Source organism: Megalobrama amblycephala, linkage group LG17 (genome assembly GCF_018812025.1).
Source record: "Megalobrama amblycephala isolate DHTTF-2021 linkage group LG17, ASM1881202v1, whole genome shotgun sequence".
Lineage (NCBI taxonomy): Eukaryota > Metazoa > Chordata > Actinopteri > Cypriniformes > Xenocyprididae > Megalobrama > Megalobrama amblycephala.
The window spans coordinates 24,185,261-24,204,617 of NC_063060.1; the positions used below are offsets into that span (position 1 = coordinate 24,185,261).

Sequence of the window (19,357 nt, forward strand, 5' to 3'; positions counted from 1 at the left end):
TGAATTTAAAAAAATCTATGGGGTATTTTGAGCTGAAACTTCACAGACACATTCAGGGGACACCTTAGACTTATATTACATCTTTTAAAAAGAAGTTCTAGGGCACCTTTAAGGTTGAACCACTGCACTCATGTGGACTATTTTAACGATGTCTTTAGTACCTTTCTGGACCTTGAAAGTGGTGGTTAATTTATTGTCTATGGAGGAGTCAGACAGCTCTCAGATTTCATCAAAAATATCTTAATTTGTGTTCCGAAGATGAACGAAGGTCTCACGGGTGTTGAACGATATGAGGGTGAGTAATTAATGACATAATTTTCATTTTTGGGTGAACTAACCCTTTAACTAAACTATCAAAGAAGGATTCATTGTTCAGTAGATGTATTGAACTGAAGATGAATGTTTGCTGTCCAATTAATAGCGGTGATGCAACTAACTTAACTTTGTTGTTCAGTAGTGTAACAGTAGTTCAGGTTAATAGTGTCACAAGGTACCAAAAAGCAGCAATGCGGAGCAACAAAATGCTACAATGCAGTTTTTTAGTTGGGTTTTATTTCAGCGAATCAATTGGCTCAGACAGTTTACTTTAGGGAATTGGTTCATTTAGATGGTACTTTTTGAAGTAGTTGTGCATTTTTCTCTCACACTCATTTTTCACCTACTGAACTTGTTGGATGCTGGATTGATGTCCAAAAAACAAATACATCAAGTGTGTGCATAAAGGTGCCTGGCATCACCACCACATTTATGGACTCTCAGCAGGAGTTCTCCTTGTGAGGGGCACAAGACCCCAGCAATCTTTCTGAAGGGCATGTCACACTGACATGCTCTGATGGGAATTAAATTCCCTCAGATATTGTAAGGTTTTTCCAAAAATGGAAAGTGACAGTTCACGGCAGATCATTTTTTCTGTCTGCCATTTATTATCAATTCCACCCACACAGACAATTCTTATTGTTGCAGCCATTATTGCCAAGCGAGTCAAAGCATTTGGTGTGGAGACACACTTTAATCCAGTTCGACAGTGATGGCGGCACACATTTTCGTGCATGTTTTCAGTATAGCTAAATGTTTGTGCATTCGTGTAGAGTACAGTATGTTTCTGATCTTACAGTGCACTTACTAGATAGAAAGCCCCCTGCAACATCCTAGGGTTAAGTGGGGCTGCTCAAGGGTGATGCTCATGGATGTAGCAACTACCCAGCACAACCCACACAGCATTTAATTTTGTGCCACATTATAATGCGTAAAAAAGGATTTGACTTTGTGTTCAGCTACAGAACAGTGGAGGCATGTATCATTCATTGCCTGTGATTATTACACGGTTTGTGTACAAAAAATTAAATTATTTAATTACATTAAAGGGGTAGTTTACAAACCTTAGGTTCTCAATCTTACACATCAGGCAAGCATGTTTGAGCTTCCATTTACCATAAATCTGTTCGTCATCCAAAATGTTTGCGTCTCTTCAGAAGACTTGGATTGAACCACTTGATTCATATGGATTTCTTTTACCATCACTTTATGAGCTTTTTGAAGTGTTTTGGTGGAATGTACTTGAAGTGGAGGGACCGAAATCTCTTATATTTCAATAAAAATATCTTAATTTGTGTTTTTGAATAACCCTTGAAATGACCCTTTAAGTATGTTCACTAGCAGAGTTGTAGACACACAGTCACCAGGCACCACAAACAAGTTCCTCCTGAACCAAAACAGCTAGCTTATGCTGAGTTCACATCATGTCATAAACCGTAATTATGAGATGGTAACCTGTGACGTTTTACCCAGAGCTGTTCACATCCTTGGATTTGCGTTTCTGTGGCAACACTATCAACAGCGAAATTAATCTGCAGCAGTCAGGTGGTACAAGTAAGAGCTGTGTAAGTTGTTTACATTTATTTTTAATGTTATTGTTATGTGCTTTGAGACAATTTAACAGTAATTTAACACAGAGTCTCATGACACTTTGCAGACTCTGCTCTGGCTGTGCGCGTTCATGTGTTTTGAAGGAGGCGTGGCTTTGGAGAGTGCTTTCAAAGCTTACTTGCTATTGCTAACCTCTTTGAAATTGCCTACCCTACCTTTAAATATTTGCTTGGTTATCATTAAAGTATACAGTATATATAACAGTGAATATTTTTTGCCAGAACTATTTTATATGTATGTTGCATAACGATGTTGTAATCCACATATTTTGATAATCTAATGAATTGTTTTTTATTTGAATTTTAGTTGAAGGTTATGATTATTTATAGCAAGTGAAGTATGGCATCAGTACGGAAGAGGATTAGGGCCAAGCAATAATAAAAAAAAATAAAACCATCTCGAGATTAAAGTTGTTACATTTCGAGAAAAAACTCGTTAAATTTCGAGAAAAAAGTCGAAATAAAATGTTAAGAATAAACTCATTAAATTACGAGAAAAAACTCGTTAAATTTCAAGAAAAAAGTCGAGATAAAATGTTGAGAATAAAGTCATTAAATTACGAGAAAAAGTTGAGATAAAATGTTGAGAATAAAGTCATTAAATTACGAGAAAAAACTTGTTAAATTTCAAGAAAAAAGTCGAGATAAAATGTTGAGAATAAACTTGTTAAATTACGAGAAAAAAGTCGAGATAAAATGTTGAGAATAAACTCGTTAAATTACGAGAAAAAACTTGTTAAATTACGAGAAAAAAGTCGAGATAAAATGTTGAGAATAAAGTCATTAAATTACGAGAAAAAACTCGTTAAATTTCAAGAAAAAAGTCGAGATAAAATGTTGAGAATAAAGTCATTAAATTACGAGAAAAAAGTTGAGATAAAATGTTGAGAATAAACTTGTTAAATTACGAGAAAAAAGTTGAGATAAAATGTTGAGAATAAACTTGTTAAATTACGAGAAAAAACTCGTTAAATTTCAAGAAAAAAGTCGAGATAAAATGTTGAGAATAAAGTCATTAAATTACGAGAAAAAACTCATTAAATTTCAAGAAAAAAGTCGAGATAAAATGTTGAGAATAAACTCGTTAAATTACGAGAAAAAACTCGTTAAATTTCGAGAAAAAGGTCGAGATAAAATGTTGAGAATAAAGTCATTAAATTACGAGAAAAAACTTGTTAAATTATGAGAACAACTTCGTAATTTAACGACTTTGTTCTCGTAATTTAACGACTTTTTTCTCATAATTTAATGACTTTATTCTCAACATTTTATCTCAACTTTTTTCTCGAAATTTAACGACATTTTTCTCATAATTTAACGAATTTGTTCTCGTAATTTAACAACTTTTTTCTCATAATTTAATGACTTTATTCTCAACATTTTATCTCGACTTTTTCCTCGAAATTTAACGAGTTTTTTTCTTGTAATTTAACAAGTTTATTCTCAACATTTTATCTCAACTTTTTTCTCGAAATTTAACAAATTAATCTCGAGATGGTTTTATTTTTTTATTATTGCTTGGCACTGATCCTCTTCCGTACATACTGTAAGTACAGAAACAGCTGCATCACATTGACGTTCAAGACTCAAAACAAGTGATACATTAAGAATTTGGTTGGACAAGTCACATATCTGGAGCCATTTTAAAGTAGCTGATATACAGTATGTAAAACTGACCACACATCAGAATTCTAAATTAATGCATTCCTAACATTGCACTGCATACCATCTTACTGCCTAGCCCTAGTTATGGTATCACGCAAGATGTTTTGTTTAGTTTAATTTCATACATAACAGCAATGACTTTCATGTCATGAAATCAGATTTGACAAAATTCTGTCAAATCATTTTAAAATCTCCAGGCCACATCATCCCTCAAAGCTGGGAAAATTCATATGTCACATCTCCGCTGTCATGCTCATTCCCCAGGCACCTTTGACAGAATGGAGATTCCACAAGGTGTTTGTTATCTAACATAGCAGAAGAGAGTTTTTGGTAAACAACAAGATCCCAGGAATATAAACCGACCTCAAGATCCCGAGAGTCATGGGAGAGAGACAAGGTGCCCAGGAGAGGGCCTGATTTTAATTACGATGCATTCTCATTCTCTGAAGTTGACTTCCGTGGGCCGGATAAGCTTACAGAGTACTTGTTATCAACCTTCTCCCTCTTTCTTCATTTCCACTGTCAGGTAACATCCAGGTCAATCACGATGTTACTTTGCCTAGGCCGGAGGGAAAATGGGCAAGCAGAGTGGCACGTGTTGCTAGGCAACCCTTGGGCATGTGTCCTTGAGCATCTTAAAGCTCTTGAAACAGAGGGAGGCTATATCCACCACAGACTGCTCTATAATCGCATTAATCCCTTGTTCTTATGCAGAGTTTCAGGGGCTTTTACTTTGAACTTCATAATAGGCAATATTGTTTGTGTACGCGGATGTGTTTGCATAATTAAGCCTCTGTAATTTAAGCAGCTCTCCAGAAACACTCAATAAAGAGGAGCACTTTAGTATTAGATCACAATTATGTTTTTTTTTTTAAGATTTTCTTGGACTTTGAAAGTGCTTTTAAAGTGTCATGTCTGCCATGCAAACGGTCTCAAATCTGACTGCAAACATGACAGAATGCTTATTATTTTAGTTGGCTTCATGCTGCCTATTAAAAATTTTCTGTGGAGTCTTGTGCCCTTTGTGTTTGGGTTTCCATGTTTTATAGGAACTTTCCATAGTCAAAATGATTTTAATACTGTAAAATGTATATTCTACCCCTTAACCCTAAACCAACTCCTAAACACAAACCTCACAGAAAACTTTTTGCATTTTTAGTATGATTTATAAGCTTTAGTTTTGTAAGTTTTACTCATGGGAACCAAAAAAAATGTCCCCAAAAGATAAAAAAATTCTGGTATTACTATCCTTGAGGCGAAGTTTTGTCCCCAAAATGTAGGGAATACTTGAACCACACACACACACACCACACCACACACACACACACACACACACACACATATGACGGATTAATAGATACAGTAGAAGTGTGAAGTGTGTCTATTAGTGAACTATTATGGAGTCAATATAATGCTGCATATATACACAAAAAAATAAAGTTTTGCAAAAGAAAATAAAGTTTTGCAAACGAAAATTAAAGTATTGAGGAAAATAAATGTGCTTTTTGCAAACAAAAATAAAGAATTGCAAAAGAAAATAAAGTATTGGGAGAAAAAAACGAAGTTTTGCAAACAAAAATAAAGAATTGCAAAACAAATGAAACGACGCGAAAAGCAATGATTTTGCAATACATATTTTCCATGGTCAGCTCTGAACTAATGTAAACAAAGAACGCTTCTGTGCGCTGGCGTCCTCCCACAGGTTAAAGGTGCTAAAGAGGATGTTTTGTTTTATACATTTTTGCAATATTACTTGAAACTGTCTTTACTAACTGATAAAAGACTATTTGTTAGGTGCACTGAAAGGAATAAAATTAATATACATCATCTGTGCACAAGGTAGGGCCTTAAAAACATCAGCCAATCGTTTACGCGATCATCGCGTAAACGATTGGCCCTCTGGCTTGTCAATCACTGCCATGACGTTCCTTGTGAGAGACGAGCGCGGCTGCGCGCTCCAGTAACTTTCCACACTCCACAGGCGCTGCATGCAATGTTTTTGTCAGGAGACAGGAGTAACAACTGCAGATTATGAGTTACCTGCGGTGAGTCCGACATAATGAATCCACTAACACGATACAGCGAATGCCGGTGGTAAACACTCGTGTTTTCCAATACTCGTGCATGAGTTTTGGGAGGCGTTCCCTCGAAAGGAGGGGGGTTGTTCTTACGCATGCGCTCATTTCAAAAACTCAGTAACAGTCTTTGGTTTCTCAGTCGACGAAAAGATCCTCTTTATCACCTTTAAGAGATTTTAAAACAACCACTGTTAATACACATGCAGTTAACCAAATGAAACAATACACATTTTAATTCTATAAAAGTGTACACATCAAGAGAAATAAACGCCAGATGTTCATGGTAACAACTTCTTTAACTTGAGCAAACACTGCTAATACACATATACATTTGTTAATAAGGTTAATAAAATGAAAACATGCATGTTTTAATGCTATTGAATAAAAAGAAGCGATCCACTCGCAAGCCTCTGCTCATCATGACAGTACCTGGATCAGTGAGCTGTGTCTCAGGCCGATGACATCACTTCCAGGGAGGCATCTTGTACAAACCCCCGTCCCATGACTCCACCCCCACGTCAAAACAGATTGCAAAATCATTGCTTTTCGCGCTGTTTCATTTATGTTTTGCAATTCTTTATTTTTGTTTGCAAAACTTCATTTTTTTTCTCCCAATACTTAATTTTCTTTTGCAATTCTTTATTTTGTTTGCAAAAAGCACATTTATTTTCCTCAATACTTTAATTTTCGTTTGCAATACTTTAATTTTCGTTTGCAAAACTTTATTTTCTTTTGCAAAACTTTATTTTTTTGCGTATATATGCGGCATTATATTGACTCCATAAACTAACAGTATTATTTATATTACATTTATTTGGCTGCATTTTGTGAAGAGACTTTAAAGGGTGGTTCTGGAGATTTTCAGAGGGAGGAGTGTGACAATCCAGTCCAGTGGGTTGGATGTGTATATAAAATGTATATTCAAACAATTTTTTACTGAGTCACAGACAACATTTGTATTCATAAGGGTGTTACCAATTATGAAGCTCCAAAGCATGTTCCCTAAAGATAAAACCCCATGAAGGTCTGTTTGGAGTCTATGTGTCAGCTTTTGGCTGATGTTTGTGCTGTGTTTGGCTCATCTGCAGCTCTGCTCACATGCCGACCTGATGAGTTCCAGTGCGGAGACGGATCCTGCATCCATGGCATCAAACAGTGCAACAAAATACATGACTGCCTCGACAAAAGCGACGAAGCAGGCTGTGTAAATGGTATGTCTTGGTGTGTGTGTGTGTGTCCTTTCCACAGATCTTTTGTGCTGCTTATTCAGCAGGGTGAAATGTATCCCAGAGATCAAATTGGTTCCGCCCTTTAATACGACACCCTTCAAAGTTTAATGAGTGCAGACCTGTCTGCCCATAGCAGAAGCGTGTCCTACTCAAAGAGGGCTGTATCTAAGCGGTAATAAGCTTTCATGTGTGGAAATAAATTGGCCAATCCTTTTGAAAATGGCTTTTATTCGGAAAACGTGCAGAGATTTCACCTAAATGATCCATGTCTTTTAAAGCGCCAGTCTGTGCACTGTGGACCTCTGTGTTTTTGTGCTTATGTGAGAGGAAACAAAGCTAAATTGAAATCAACTTAACAAATCAGCTGCCATCTGTTCTGTAAGCACCTTCTGTCTTTTCCCCCATCTTTCTTTAGCCACAAAGTGTGAAGGACCTCTAAAGTTCCTCTGCAGGAATGGGGAATGCATTGACGGCAGCAAAGTGTGTGACAACGTGAAGGACTGCAAGGATCGGTCGGATGAACCCAAGAAGGAGTGCAGTAAGAAACCTATTTGTTGACATAGGGACTCGAGAATGGTAAAATGAATGTGGATTGTTTAGTTTTGGAAGACTGTGGATAGTTTAGTCTTTGAAAAATATGATTACAAGTGTTTCAGTTCAGACTTTTGATTGTACATCTGAGACACTTCTGAAACTGAAAACTACAATTGTTCTTGAGGTTTGTGTGTCAAGTGTTGAGGGCTATGTCCAAACTTCTAAAATGATATCCCAGATATATTTGTTTTGTAAGCTGATTGCACCTTCTGAAACAATGGTAGCTTAGTTCACTTCACATATTAATTGATCTATAAAACTAAATACACTGATGAACCAAAACATAATGACCGAAATGGGCAGGAATAAAGATGGCAAGGCGACTGGGTCAGAGTATGGGTCAAGGCCTGTGGGTTGGTCCTGGTCAGCAGTGTTGAGAATTCACCAACGGTGGTCAGAGTGGCGACAGAGTATTGGGCGCTCAAGGCTCATCGATGCACGAGGACAACGAAGACTATCCTGTCTGGTCTGAGCCAACAGAAGGTCTACTGTGGCAGATTAAAGGGATAGTTCACCCAAAAATGAAAATTTGATGTTTATCTGCTTACCCCCAGCACATCCAAGATGTAGGTGTCTTTGTTTCTTCAGTAGAACACAAATTATGATTTTTAACTCCAACCGCTGCCGTCTGTCAGTGGTACAGTATAATGCAAGTCAGCGGGAACTTGGACTATAAGAGTAAATAAAACACGACAGACAAATCCAAATTAAACCCTGCGGCTCGTGACAACACATTAATGTCTTAAGACACGAAACGATTGGTTTGTGTGAGAAACCGAACAGTATTTATATCATTTTTTACCTCTAATACACCACTATGTCCAACTGCATTCATCACTCGATTCGTTTGGTCTGATCGCGCTCTGACAGCGGCAGTGATGTCTCGCGCATATACTTCAATGAGAGCAAGACATCACTGCCGTTGTCAGAGTGCGATCAATGTGACATCAATGTGTCGTCACGAGCTGCAGGGTTTAATTTGGACTTGTCTAAGCAAGTTTTATTTACTCTTATTGTAGAAGTTCCCATCCACTAGCATTATTTGACTGACAGACAGCAACGGTTGGAGTTAAAAATCATCATTTGTGTTGTACTGAAGAAACAAAGTCACCTACATCTTGAATGCTCTGGGGGTAAGCAGATAAACATCAAATTTTCATTTTTGGGTGAACTATCCCTTTAAAAAGTCACACAAAATTTTAATGATGGTTATTGAGAGGAATGTCTCAACACACAATACATCACACTCTTCTGCATATGGGGTTGCATAGCCACAGACCAATCAGAGACCAATCTCTTACAGTGCTCAGCGTAAATGAGTACACCCCCTTTGAAAAGTAACATTTTAAACAATATCTCAATGAACACAAAAACAATTTCCAAAATGTTGACAAGACTAAGTTTATATAACATCTGTTTAACTTATAACATGAAAGTAAGGTTAATAATATAACTTAGAGAACAAAATTTTCAGTTTTATTCAAATTAGGGTGATGCAAAAATGAGTACACCCCACTGAAAGTCTCTGGAGCAAAGCTAAATTTTAGACTACAAATGTCTAATTTAACAAGAATTCAAGCACAGGTGAGTCTAATTATTCATTACACAGGTGTCCAGCAGGCAGTTGACTATAAAAGGGTGTTAAAACCCCTTCCCATTTCATGCTGTCAGCAATGGCACTACATGGAAGAGAAATGTCACAAGACCTGAGAAAGAAAATCATTTCTTTACACCAGAAAGGTGAAGGCTACAAGAAGATCAGCAAAGCTTTACTTATCAGTCAAGTTACTGTAGCAAAAGTGGTACAAAAATTTAAAAAAGATGGAACTGCAACCATCTCACAGATGGTCCAGGTCATCCATGGAAGTTAACACCTCGACAGGAGCGTCTTCTGATGAGATGGGTTGAAGAAAATCGGCATGCAAGTTCACTGCAGTTATCTAAAGAAGTAGAAAGCCAAACTGGGGTGAGTATTTCCCGTGACACAATACGACGTACACTGCAGAGGAATGGCATGCATGGGTGCCGTCCACAAAAGAAGCTTCTCCTAAAGCCCAGGGACAAAAAAGCCCACCTAGAGTTTGCCAGGGCCCATGCTGACAAAGATTAAGACTACTGGGATTATTATACTCTGGAGTGATGAGACCAAGATGAATGCTTTTGGAACTGATGGCTTCAAAACTGTATGGCGTCGCAAAGGTGAGGAATACAAAGAAAAATGTATGGTGCCTACAGTGAAATATGGCAGTGTCCTTATGTGGGGCTGTATGAGTGCTGCTGGTGTCGGGGAGCTGCCTTTCATTGATGGCATCATGAATTCAAAGATATACTGCTCTATACTGAAAGAGAAGATGCTACCATCACTCTGTGCTCTTGGTCGTTGTGCACTTTTCCAACATGACAATGATCCTAAACACACATCTAAGGCCACTGTTGGATTTCTGAAGAAGAACAGGGTGAAAGTGATTCAGCGGCTCCTGATCTGAACCCAGTTGAACACCTTGTCTCTGAAGAGACAAGTTGAGCATTACTCTCCATCCAGCATCAAGTCTCTAAAAAGGTCATTCTTGAAGAATGGAAAAAGATAGATGTTGCAAAGTGTTGCATTAACACCTTTGGGGTGGTTCTTTTGACTTGGTCCAATAAGCAACCACCTAGCAACCACCCAGCATGTTTTTGTAACTGCACAGCAACATGCTGGCAAGGCCCAAATCAAATAGGTTACCCAGGATACTGCTGTTGAAAGTGCATCGTAATTTATACAGCTGTTCAAAGAGGGAAGAGAAAACAGCATTTCTTTTTATATTATTATTCATTCTCACTCTCATATATCCCAGCACTATCTGGGGCAGAGCTGACGGATCACCATCTTCCTCTGATGAATGGAAGAAAAGCCTCCCATAGTCTCAGAGAATCCATTAGCATCAAAGAGGAAGGAAGGCCTGTTGTGGCTTTTCTAGAGACCTGTGTGTGTGTCTTTTCACCAAACCTGCTCCCTTATCCTCCTCCCATAAATGCCTCATTCACCCACGTGCCACAATAATCGCCGTCTCCAGAGAAAGCGCTCATAACTCTGTCTTAATGCCCTCTGTGTCTTCTCCCTTAATCCAGAAGCCTTTGCTGCTTATTTGACATATGGCTGGCTCCGAGCAACGTGGCCTTGCCCTAAATTGTTCACTTCCATGTATATTGTCAGGATGCCAGCACCTACTAATGAACGCAGAGAGCTAGAGAGAACACCTGGTCCACAAATGCTACCCTGTGAGAGAGTGAGAGCCGGCTCCATTTTGCCTCATTAAATTTTTGTCCACAGAGTACTCAATATGTTCATTCAAGCTCTCAGACACAACATGTTCCTGGGATTCAACTGCAAACAATGCAACACTAACTTCAAGTCATGAGATGGTTGAAAGTTTCAATCCCGTCTCAATGTTCTCTCTGTAATGTCACTCACACATGTGTGTTTTTAAAACGGACCCGTGAGAATGTAGATGAGGCCTGAAGCTGGTAATTGTGCTGGATGTATTCACTTTTATTCACTCTCACTCACACCTAGATTGCTGAATGAAAGAAAAAAAACTCATGACTAATAATATGTGCATTTGAATGCACAAGTTTCTGGAATCAGCTTTCCAGGTTTTTCAATAGCCTAATGAATCCCCAATGGTAATAAACAAGTGGAGTAAATTGAAGTGATATAAAAATATATATTTTCTGGCAACATTGCAATGTGTTTAAGTTATATAACTACAACTACTTAGCATTAGTTATTATTACTAACAGCAGGCTGTTACAAAAAACATCAAAAATGTTATCGTAACATGATACATTAACATTTCACTGCATATGAGGGAAATTTGTTTTCAAATGGCTTGAATTTTTGCACTAAATTACATGAAATTTTCATATGGTGAGTCGTCTCTTGCATTTGAAATACACTTTAGCAAACTTTTAAAAAAGGTACTTATTACCAAAATAATATAATTTAAAGGTGCCCTAGATTCAAAAATTGAATTTACCTCGGCATAGTTAAATAACAAGAGTTCAGTACATGGAAATGACATACAGTGAGTCTCAAACTCCATTGTTTCCTCCTTCTTATATAAATCTCATTTGTTTAAAAGACCTCCAAAGAACAGGCGAATCTCAAAATAACACCGACTGTTAAGTAACAGTAGGGGTGTACGCCCCCAATATTTGCATATGCCATCCCATGTTCCCAACATTATGAAAGGCATTAGACAAGGGCAGAACGTCAGGATGTGCACAGCTGAATCATCAGACTAGATAAGCAAGCAAGGACAATAGCAAAAAAATGGCAGATGGAGCGATAATAACTGACATGATCCATGATAACATGATATTTTTAGTGATATTTGTAAATTGTCTTTCTAAATGTTTCGTTAGCATGTTGCTAATGTACTGTTAAATGTGGCTAAAGTTACCATCGGTTATTACTGTATTCACGGAGACAAGAGCCGTCGTTATTTTCACTTTTAAACACTTGCAGTCTGTATAATGCATAAACACAACTTCATTCTTTATAAATCTCTTAGCCACGGAGCACAGCCTCAAACTCATTCAGAATCAATGTAAACATCAAAATAAACACTGTACTTATGCGATTAGACATGCTGCATGACGAACACTTTGTAAAGATCCATTTTGAGGGTTATATTAGCTGTTTGAACTTTTTTTTATGTTGTTTAAGGCAAGCGCGAGCTCTTGGGGCGTGGAGCACGAGATTTAAAGGGCCACACACCCTGAATCGGCTCATTTCTAATTATGCCCCAAAATAGGCAGTTAAAAAAATGAATAAAAAAAAATCTATGGGGTATTTTGAGCTGAAACTTCACAGACACATTCAGGGGACACCTTAGACTTATATTACATCTTTTTTTTAAAAGTTCTAGGGCACCTTTAAAAATATGTTTTACAACATGTTCTCCAACCAATACGCCTACATAGGTTGTTTGTCACTTCCCTGAAATACGACCTATAGGAGCGTTTACTAAAGTTGTGCCCCTATCGACAATAGGACACTTTCATTTTAATTCATGAAATACGACCTATAGGAGCGTTTACTAAAGTTGCGTGTCATGATCACCGTCTGTTCCTGTCAGTTCCCGGACTACATCTCCCATCATCCTCTCTGCCACTCACCTGCACACACTTAACACTAATCACTAATCACCACACCCAGCTGCAGCTCATTACCAGGACTATAAAGGACTCTTACACACATCACCTCACTGCTAGGTCTTGTTTTCACTTGTGTTACACTTCCAAGCGTTTCTCCTGTCTCTCTGTCTGTTCCGGTTCCCGTTACTGATCCCCATCTGGTTCTATTGTTCTATGATTGATCGCTGCCTGCCTTTTGACTACTGCCTGTTATCTGACTACGTTCCTGCCTGTCTCTGATGTTCCTGTTTGCCCCGTTTGACCATGCCTGTACGACCACGCTCAACATTTAATAAAGCTTTGCATATGGATCTCACTCTGAGTCCCGCCTGCGTTACAGAAGACCTAGCCTCATCTAGATCCAGCAGCTTTGTTGGGCGTCCTAGTCCCAGCATGGATCCCGCAACACATCTGGTCAGCCTTCGTCAAGGTAACTGCACCCTGGAGGTTCATATCCAGAAATTCCTGGACATTGCCCATTTTTCTGATTTACCGGACTGTGCCCTCATTGACTTTTTTGCTTATGGACTAAATGAACCTCTTAAGGGGTATTTAATCGCTAATGGTCCCCGAGGGACGTTTATGGAATTCTTGGACTTTGCCCTGCTTACCGTTGGTTCACATTTTACTGTAGGTGTCGCGGGGAAATGCGACACCGCAGTGAATCCTGTAATGGCCGCCGCATCAAAGAACACTCACAAAATGGCGGCCACTACAACATCACATCACGTCTTCGCTGATCACCCAGAGTCAAGTCACGTCTCCGCTGATCGCCCAGAGCAACGTCATGCCTTCGCAGATCGCCCAGAGCAACGTCACGCCTTCGCTGATCGCCCAGAGCAATGTCACGTCGCCGCTGATCGCCCAGAGCCACGTCACGTCTCTAGATCAGTCAGAGAACGGCAAGGATTACGTTCCAGTGTGGTTGATCCACCGCTGATTTCAGCGCGAGCGGCTGGCATTCCAAAGCGTCAACCGGCCGCTTCGCTCTCAAGCCCATCGGCCGCTACGCTCTCAAGCCCGGTGGCCGCTTCGCACTCAAGCCCGGTGGCCGCCTCGCTCTCAAATCAGCCGGCCGCGTCGCTCTCGAGCCCGCCGGCCGCGTCGCACTCGAGCTCGTCTGTTTCAACGCACTCAAGCTCGTCTGTTTCAACGCACTCAAGCTCGTCTGTTTCAACGCACTCAAGTTCGAGTCCGCCGGTTGCTACACACTCAAACTCTCTGGATGCGAAGGACGAGATGGCCGCTTTGCCAGTGCCCACGGGCAAGATGGCCGCCCCTGCAGTGCTCAAGGATGTGGGGGGCGTTCCAGCCATTGAGTCCGCTCCAGAACCCGATTCAGCCAGTGAGTCTGCTCCTGAACACGCTCCAACCGGTGAACCATCGCCTCATCCTCGGAAGAGGAGGAGGAGGAAGAGGAAGGCTCATTCTATTCTTCCCCTTCTTACACCCAAGCTCCTCGCCCTGCCGGCGCCACCTGTGCTTCTTGCCCTGCCGGCGCCACCTGTGCTTCTTGCCCTGTCAGCGCCACCCAAGCTTCTAACCCTGCCAGCGCCGCTCAAGCTTCCAGCCCTGCCAGCGCCGCTCAAACTCCTTGCGCTGCCAGCGCCACTCAGGCGTCTTGCCCTGCCGGCTTCACCCACACGCCTGGCCCTGCCGGCGCCACCCGAACTCCTTGCCCACGAACCTGCGACGGGCCCTGCTGAAATCCCCAAGAACTTTTTTGGGGGGGCAGTGTACCTGAGGGTGGGGAGCTTGTGGGTGGGGACCCTGCTCAACCATGGCCGTTAAGGGCCTCTGAACTGTTATGGCCATCTCTGAACTGCGAATTATTATGGCCTTTAATGGACTCTGACCCGCTGGGGTCACCTATAGACTCTGTTCTGCCGTGGCCGCCCGAGCCACCTGTCCTGCCGTGGCCGCCCGAGCCGCCTGACCTGCCGTGGCCGCCCTAGCCGCCTGACCTGCCGTGGCCGCCCGAGCCGCCTGACCTGCCGTGGCCGCCCGAGCCGCCTGACCTGCCGTGGCCGCCCGAGCCGCCTGACCTGCCGTGGCCGCCCGAGCCGCCTGACCTGCCGTGGCCGCCCGAGCCGCCTGACCTGCCGTGGCCGCCCGAGCCGCCTGACCTGCCGTGGCCGCCCGAGCCGCCTGACCTGCCGTGGCCGCCTGACCTGCCGTGGCCGCCCGAGCCGCCTGACCTGCCGTGGCCGCCCGACCCGCCGTGGCCGCCCGAGCCTCCTGACCCGCCGTGGCCGGCCGAGGCTCCTGGACCTGCATTGGGGACCCCGTTCCTGTCTGCATGCAGGTCTCCAATGCACCCACCCTCCCTCCCTAGCTGTTCCTTTTACGCCGCGAGGACGCGCCTTCCGGGAGGGGGGCGTTATGTCATGATCACCGTCTGTTCCTGTCAGTTCCCGGACTACATCTCCCATCATCCTCTCTGCCACTCACCTGCACACACTTAACACTAATCACTAATCACCACACCCAGCTGCAGCTCATTACCAGGACTATAAAGGACTCTTACACACATCACCTCACTGCTAGGTCTTGTTTTCACTTGTGTTACACTTCCAAGCGTTTCTCCTGTCTCTCTGTCTGTTCCGGTTCCCGTTACTGATCCCCATCTGGTTCTATTGTTCTATGATTGATCGCTGCCTGCCTTTTGACTACTGCCTGTTATCTGACTACGTTCCTGCCTGTCTCTGATGTTCCTGTTTGCCCCGTTTGACCATGCCTGTACGACCACGCTCAACATTTAATAAAGCTTTGCATATGGATCTCACTCTGAGTCCCGCCTGCGTTACATTGCGCCCCTATCGACAACAGGACACTTTCATTTTAATGCATTGTTCCCTTTTATCTGCGTCATATTTCGGGTTTCGCATAGCTCAACTGGCAGAGCATTGCTGTATATAACAATATGCAATCATGTGATAATGTGATCGTGGGTTCGAACCCAGGGAAGGCATGTGCTCATAAAGTGTATATGCACTATAAATCACTAAGGGATGGGGTAGGTGTGGTCGTTAATAAAAAAATGAGTTTTGCTAAATGGAAATCGGACAAATGGTGTAAAAAGTCCACACATTGCATTTAAAGGTGCCATCGAACGTTTTTTTACAAGATGTAATATAAGTCTAAGGTGTCCCCTGAATGTGTCTGTGAAGTTTCAGCTCAAAATACCCCATAGATTTTTTTTAAATTAATTTTTTTAACTGCTTATTTTGGGTCATTATTAAATATGAGCCGATTTATGCTGTGCGGCCCCTTTAAATGCTGACGCTCCCCGCCCACGGAGCTCGCGCTTGCCTTAAACAGTGTCTAAACAAAGTTCACACAGCTAATATAACCCTCAAATGGATCTTTACAAAGTGTTCGTCATGCATGTGGCATGCATGTGTCGGATTATATGAGTATTGTATACTGTTATATTGTTTACATTTGATTCTGAATGAATTTTAGGCTGTGCTCTGTGACTAACGGCTAATGCTACACTGTTGGAGAGATTTATAAAGAATGAAGTTGTGTTTATGCATTATACAGACTGCAAGTGTTTAAAAATGAAAATAGCGACGGCTCTTGTCTCCGTGAATACAGTAATAAACGATGGTAACTTTAACCACATTTAACAGTACATTAGCAACATGCTAACGAAACATTTAGAAAGACAATTTACAAATATCACTAAAAATATCATGATATCATGGATCATGTCATTTATTATTGCTCCATCTGCCATTTTTCGCTATTGTTCTTGCTTGCTTACCTAGTCTGATGATTCGGCTGTGCTGCTCCAGACGTTACTGCCTGCCCTTGTGTAATTCCTTTCATAATGTTGGGAACATGGCTGGTATATGCAAATATTGGGGGCGTACCCCCAGACTGTTACGTAACAGTCGGTGTTATGTTGAGATTCGCCTGTTCTTCGGAGGTCTTTTAAACAAATGAGATTTATAAAAGAAGGAGGAAACAATGGAGTTTGAGACTCACTTTATGTCATTTCCATGTACTGAACTCTTGTTATTCAACTATGCCAAGATAAATTCAATTTTTAATTCGAGGGCACCTTTAAATTGAACACGCACTTTGATTGGTAACGACAGTCATACGTCATTTCATGACGACAGACGTAACACGACACTGTCATTATTTTTACATCAGCTAGAGGGCGCATGACTTTAAAACGTAAATATAAGTCATAATAAGGTGCTTGAAAAACGACCTATGGGGTCGTTTTTTTTTTTTTTGAGGACAGTCTGATATTTTATGTTTCCAGACACGTTAATTTCAATTAAATAAAAACATATTTTAAATGTAAACATAAATTTATATTAAATCTACCCTCTTAAGTAATTTCTATTAATTTCTATTGTCTTTGAAATATGGTTAAAGTATACTGTCGAATGTACTGACAAGCATTCATGGATGTCACGGGATGGCTGTACAAATGAACTCACGAGGAAATATGAATAAAAAATCTTTAATAGCCTAATAATCCAACAGGAGCACGTAGGAGAACTTCAGATTAAATCAACCAACACATTAACGAGACAGGACAAGAAACAAAGGAAAACTCAGGGCTTATATATACACAGGGTAATCAAAGTAGAAACAGATCAGGTGTACTGGGACTAATTACTAAACGAGGGAATCAACTAATGAACAGGGACACCGGCAAACAGAGCAAAAAAGACTAAACTTAACAGAATATACTGTTCATGTTACATTGGGAAGCTAAATTATATTTTGATGTAATTTATTGAAACTTGTATGTCATGTATTTAAATACATTTGTAATTACACATGTATAATGATGAAGTTGATGAATTTAGTACATTTAAAATATATGAACTTTAAATGTAATATTGAATGACTCTACAGTCAATGTGCTTTAGCATGTTAGTCGACACATCATAATAAGTGTAAAAAAGCATGACAGCTGATTATTAAAACATAATGGCCCGGTTTCACAGACAGGGCTTAGCCTAAGCCAGGATTAGACCTTACAATTAGTATATTTAAGTGGCTTTTATAAACATTTACAAGAAAAAAACATTACTGGTGTGCATCTTGAGACAAAACACTGACATATTTTAAGATCTGTCAGTACAAGTTGCTTTCAGTTTAAACAGCTCAAACATGCATTTTAGTCTATGACTAGCTTAAGCCGTCTGTGAAACCGGGGGAATGACTCAGAGTGTACTTTAAATGACAACTTACAATTTTACAGTATAAAGTGCACTTTTCAAAAGTGTGTTAGGAAGCATTCATACTCTCTTTAAGTACACTTTTATTTCATTAATATTGTATTATTTGCAAGTACATACTTTTAATAATTCAAGTACACTACAATTGCTCATTCACTACAAATAGGTGTACTTCTTTTTCATAGGTTCTTGCTTTAATACAAGGGAAATCAGTTTTTTTATTTTTTTATTGTGCATTAAATTTGATATTTGTGTTGTCCAAAATGTCACTTTACCTAGGGTGATTACAAACTTTTGGAAGTCACTGTACCTTTCAAGATCTACATTTTAAACCATCCCTTCTCTGTTTCATAGGTTTGAATGAATGTTTGCTTAACAATGGAGGCTGCTCACACATCTGTGTGGATCGTCCCATTGGATACGAGTGCCAATGTCCTGCTGGCTATAAACTCCTGGACAAGAGGACATGTGGAGGTCAGGCCTGACTCAATGATGAGATGACTTTGACAGTAAAAGTAAAGCTGATACAATGGACTACTTGCACTGAGATTCATGATGCACTTCCATTTTAAAATATTATTCTTTATGTGTGCTGTAGTCACCTAGTTGTTGCCACTTAAAATGAAAGTCCACAAGAAAGTTTAAAAATCTGTTTGCAGAGACAAGAGAAGAGGTATTCTGATGATTATAGTGTACAGAATTTTCCAAGCTCAAAAGTACATGAAGTTTTAATCCAACCAAAGCTGATATGAGAAAGTGTTTGCTGGAAAACGTACAAAATGATTTAACCACAGGGTTAGTATCAGTAAACTTGTCACTGCAACGCTGCAGTGTGTGCGAGACCTGATGAATATCAGAACAAACTCTTATTTATTTGTATATTATGGTTTAATCACTGTTCTGTGTCATAGCAGACTTCCTGTTCCTTTGTACCAAACAATGTGGCCGTGACATTAACCTATCTTGAGTGAGTTATCATGTCTGCAGTCCCGTGTGTTTGTTTACCCCGCAGATATTGATGAGTGTGAGAACCCTGATGCCTGCAGTCAGATCTGCATCAACCTGAAAGGGGATTTCAAGTGTGAATGTCACCGGGGTTATGAGATGGACCCCGTAAGCAAGACCTGTAAAGCTGAGGGTAAGATATATTGTATTAAAAAAAAAAGAAAGATGTTTAGGTAACACTTTATAATAACTGCACGCTATGAAGCATGTTAGTCAATTCATCACTTATGAAGCATTAATAGACATTAGTAAGCAGTTTTTAAATACAGCTATAAATGCTTTATTCTTGATTTATAAGCATATCTATAATGTGTTTAATAATTGTATTTTCATACTTTATTAATAATCAATTTATCATTTCTAAATTAAGTATTACATTATTTACAAACTGTTTATTGAGGAGCTGTCAGTGGTTCATAAGATCATTTAGGAAGTGTAAGTAAATGATTAATAAATTATTTAAACATTCA

At 40.1% G+C, this 19,357-nt stretch overlaps 1 protein-coding gene across 3 annotated transcripts in view; it reads left to right on the forward strand.

The window, feature by feature from the left end:
• Nucleotides 1-19,357, forward strand: part of LOC125250184 (low-density lipoprotein receptor-related protein 8-like) — a 143,061-nt gene that overhangs the window by 90,374 nt on the left and 33,330 nt on the right. For all 3 annotated transcript variants that reach the window (XM_048162632.1, XM_048162631.1, XM_048162630.1), the window contains exons 6-9: nt 6,757-6,879; nt 7,313-7,435; nt 18,237-18,356; nt 18,895-19,020. In XM_048162632.1, coding sequence (XP_048018589.1) covers nt 6,757-6,879; nt 7,313-7,435; nt 18,237-18,356; nt 18,895-19,020 — 492 coding nt within the window. The remainder of the gene's footprint in view (nt 1-6,756; nt 6,880-7,312; nt 7,436-18,236; nt 18,357-18,894; nt 19,021-19,357) is intronic.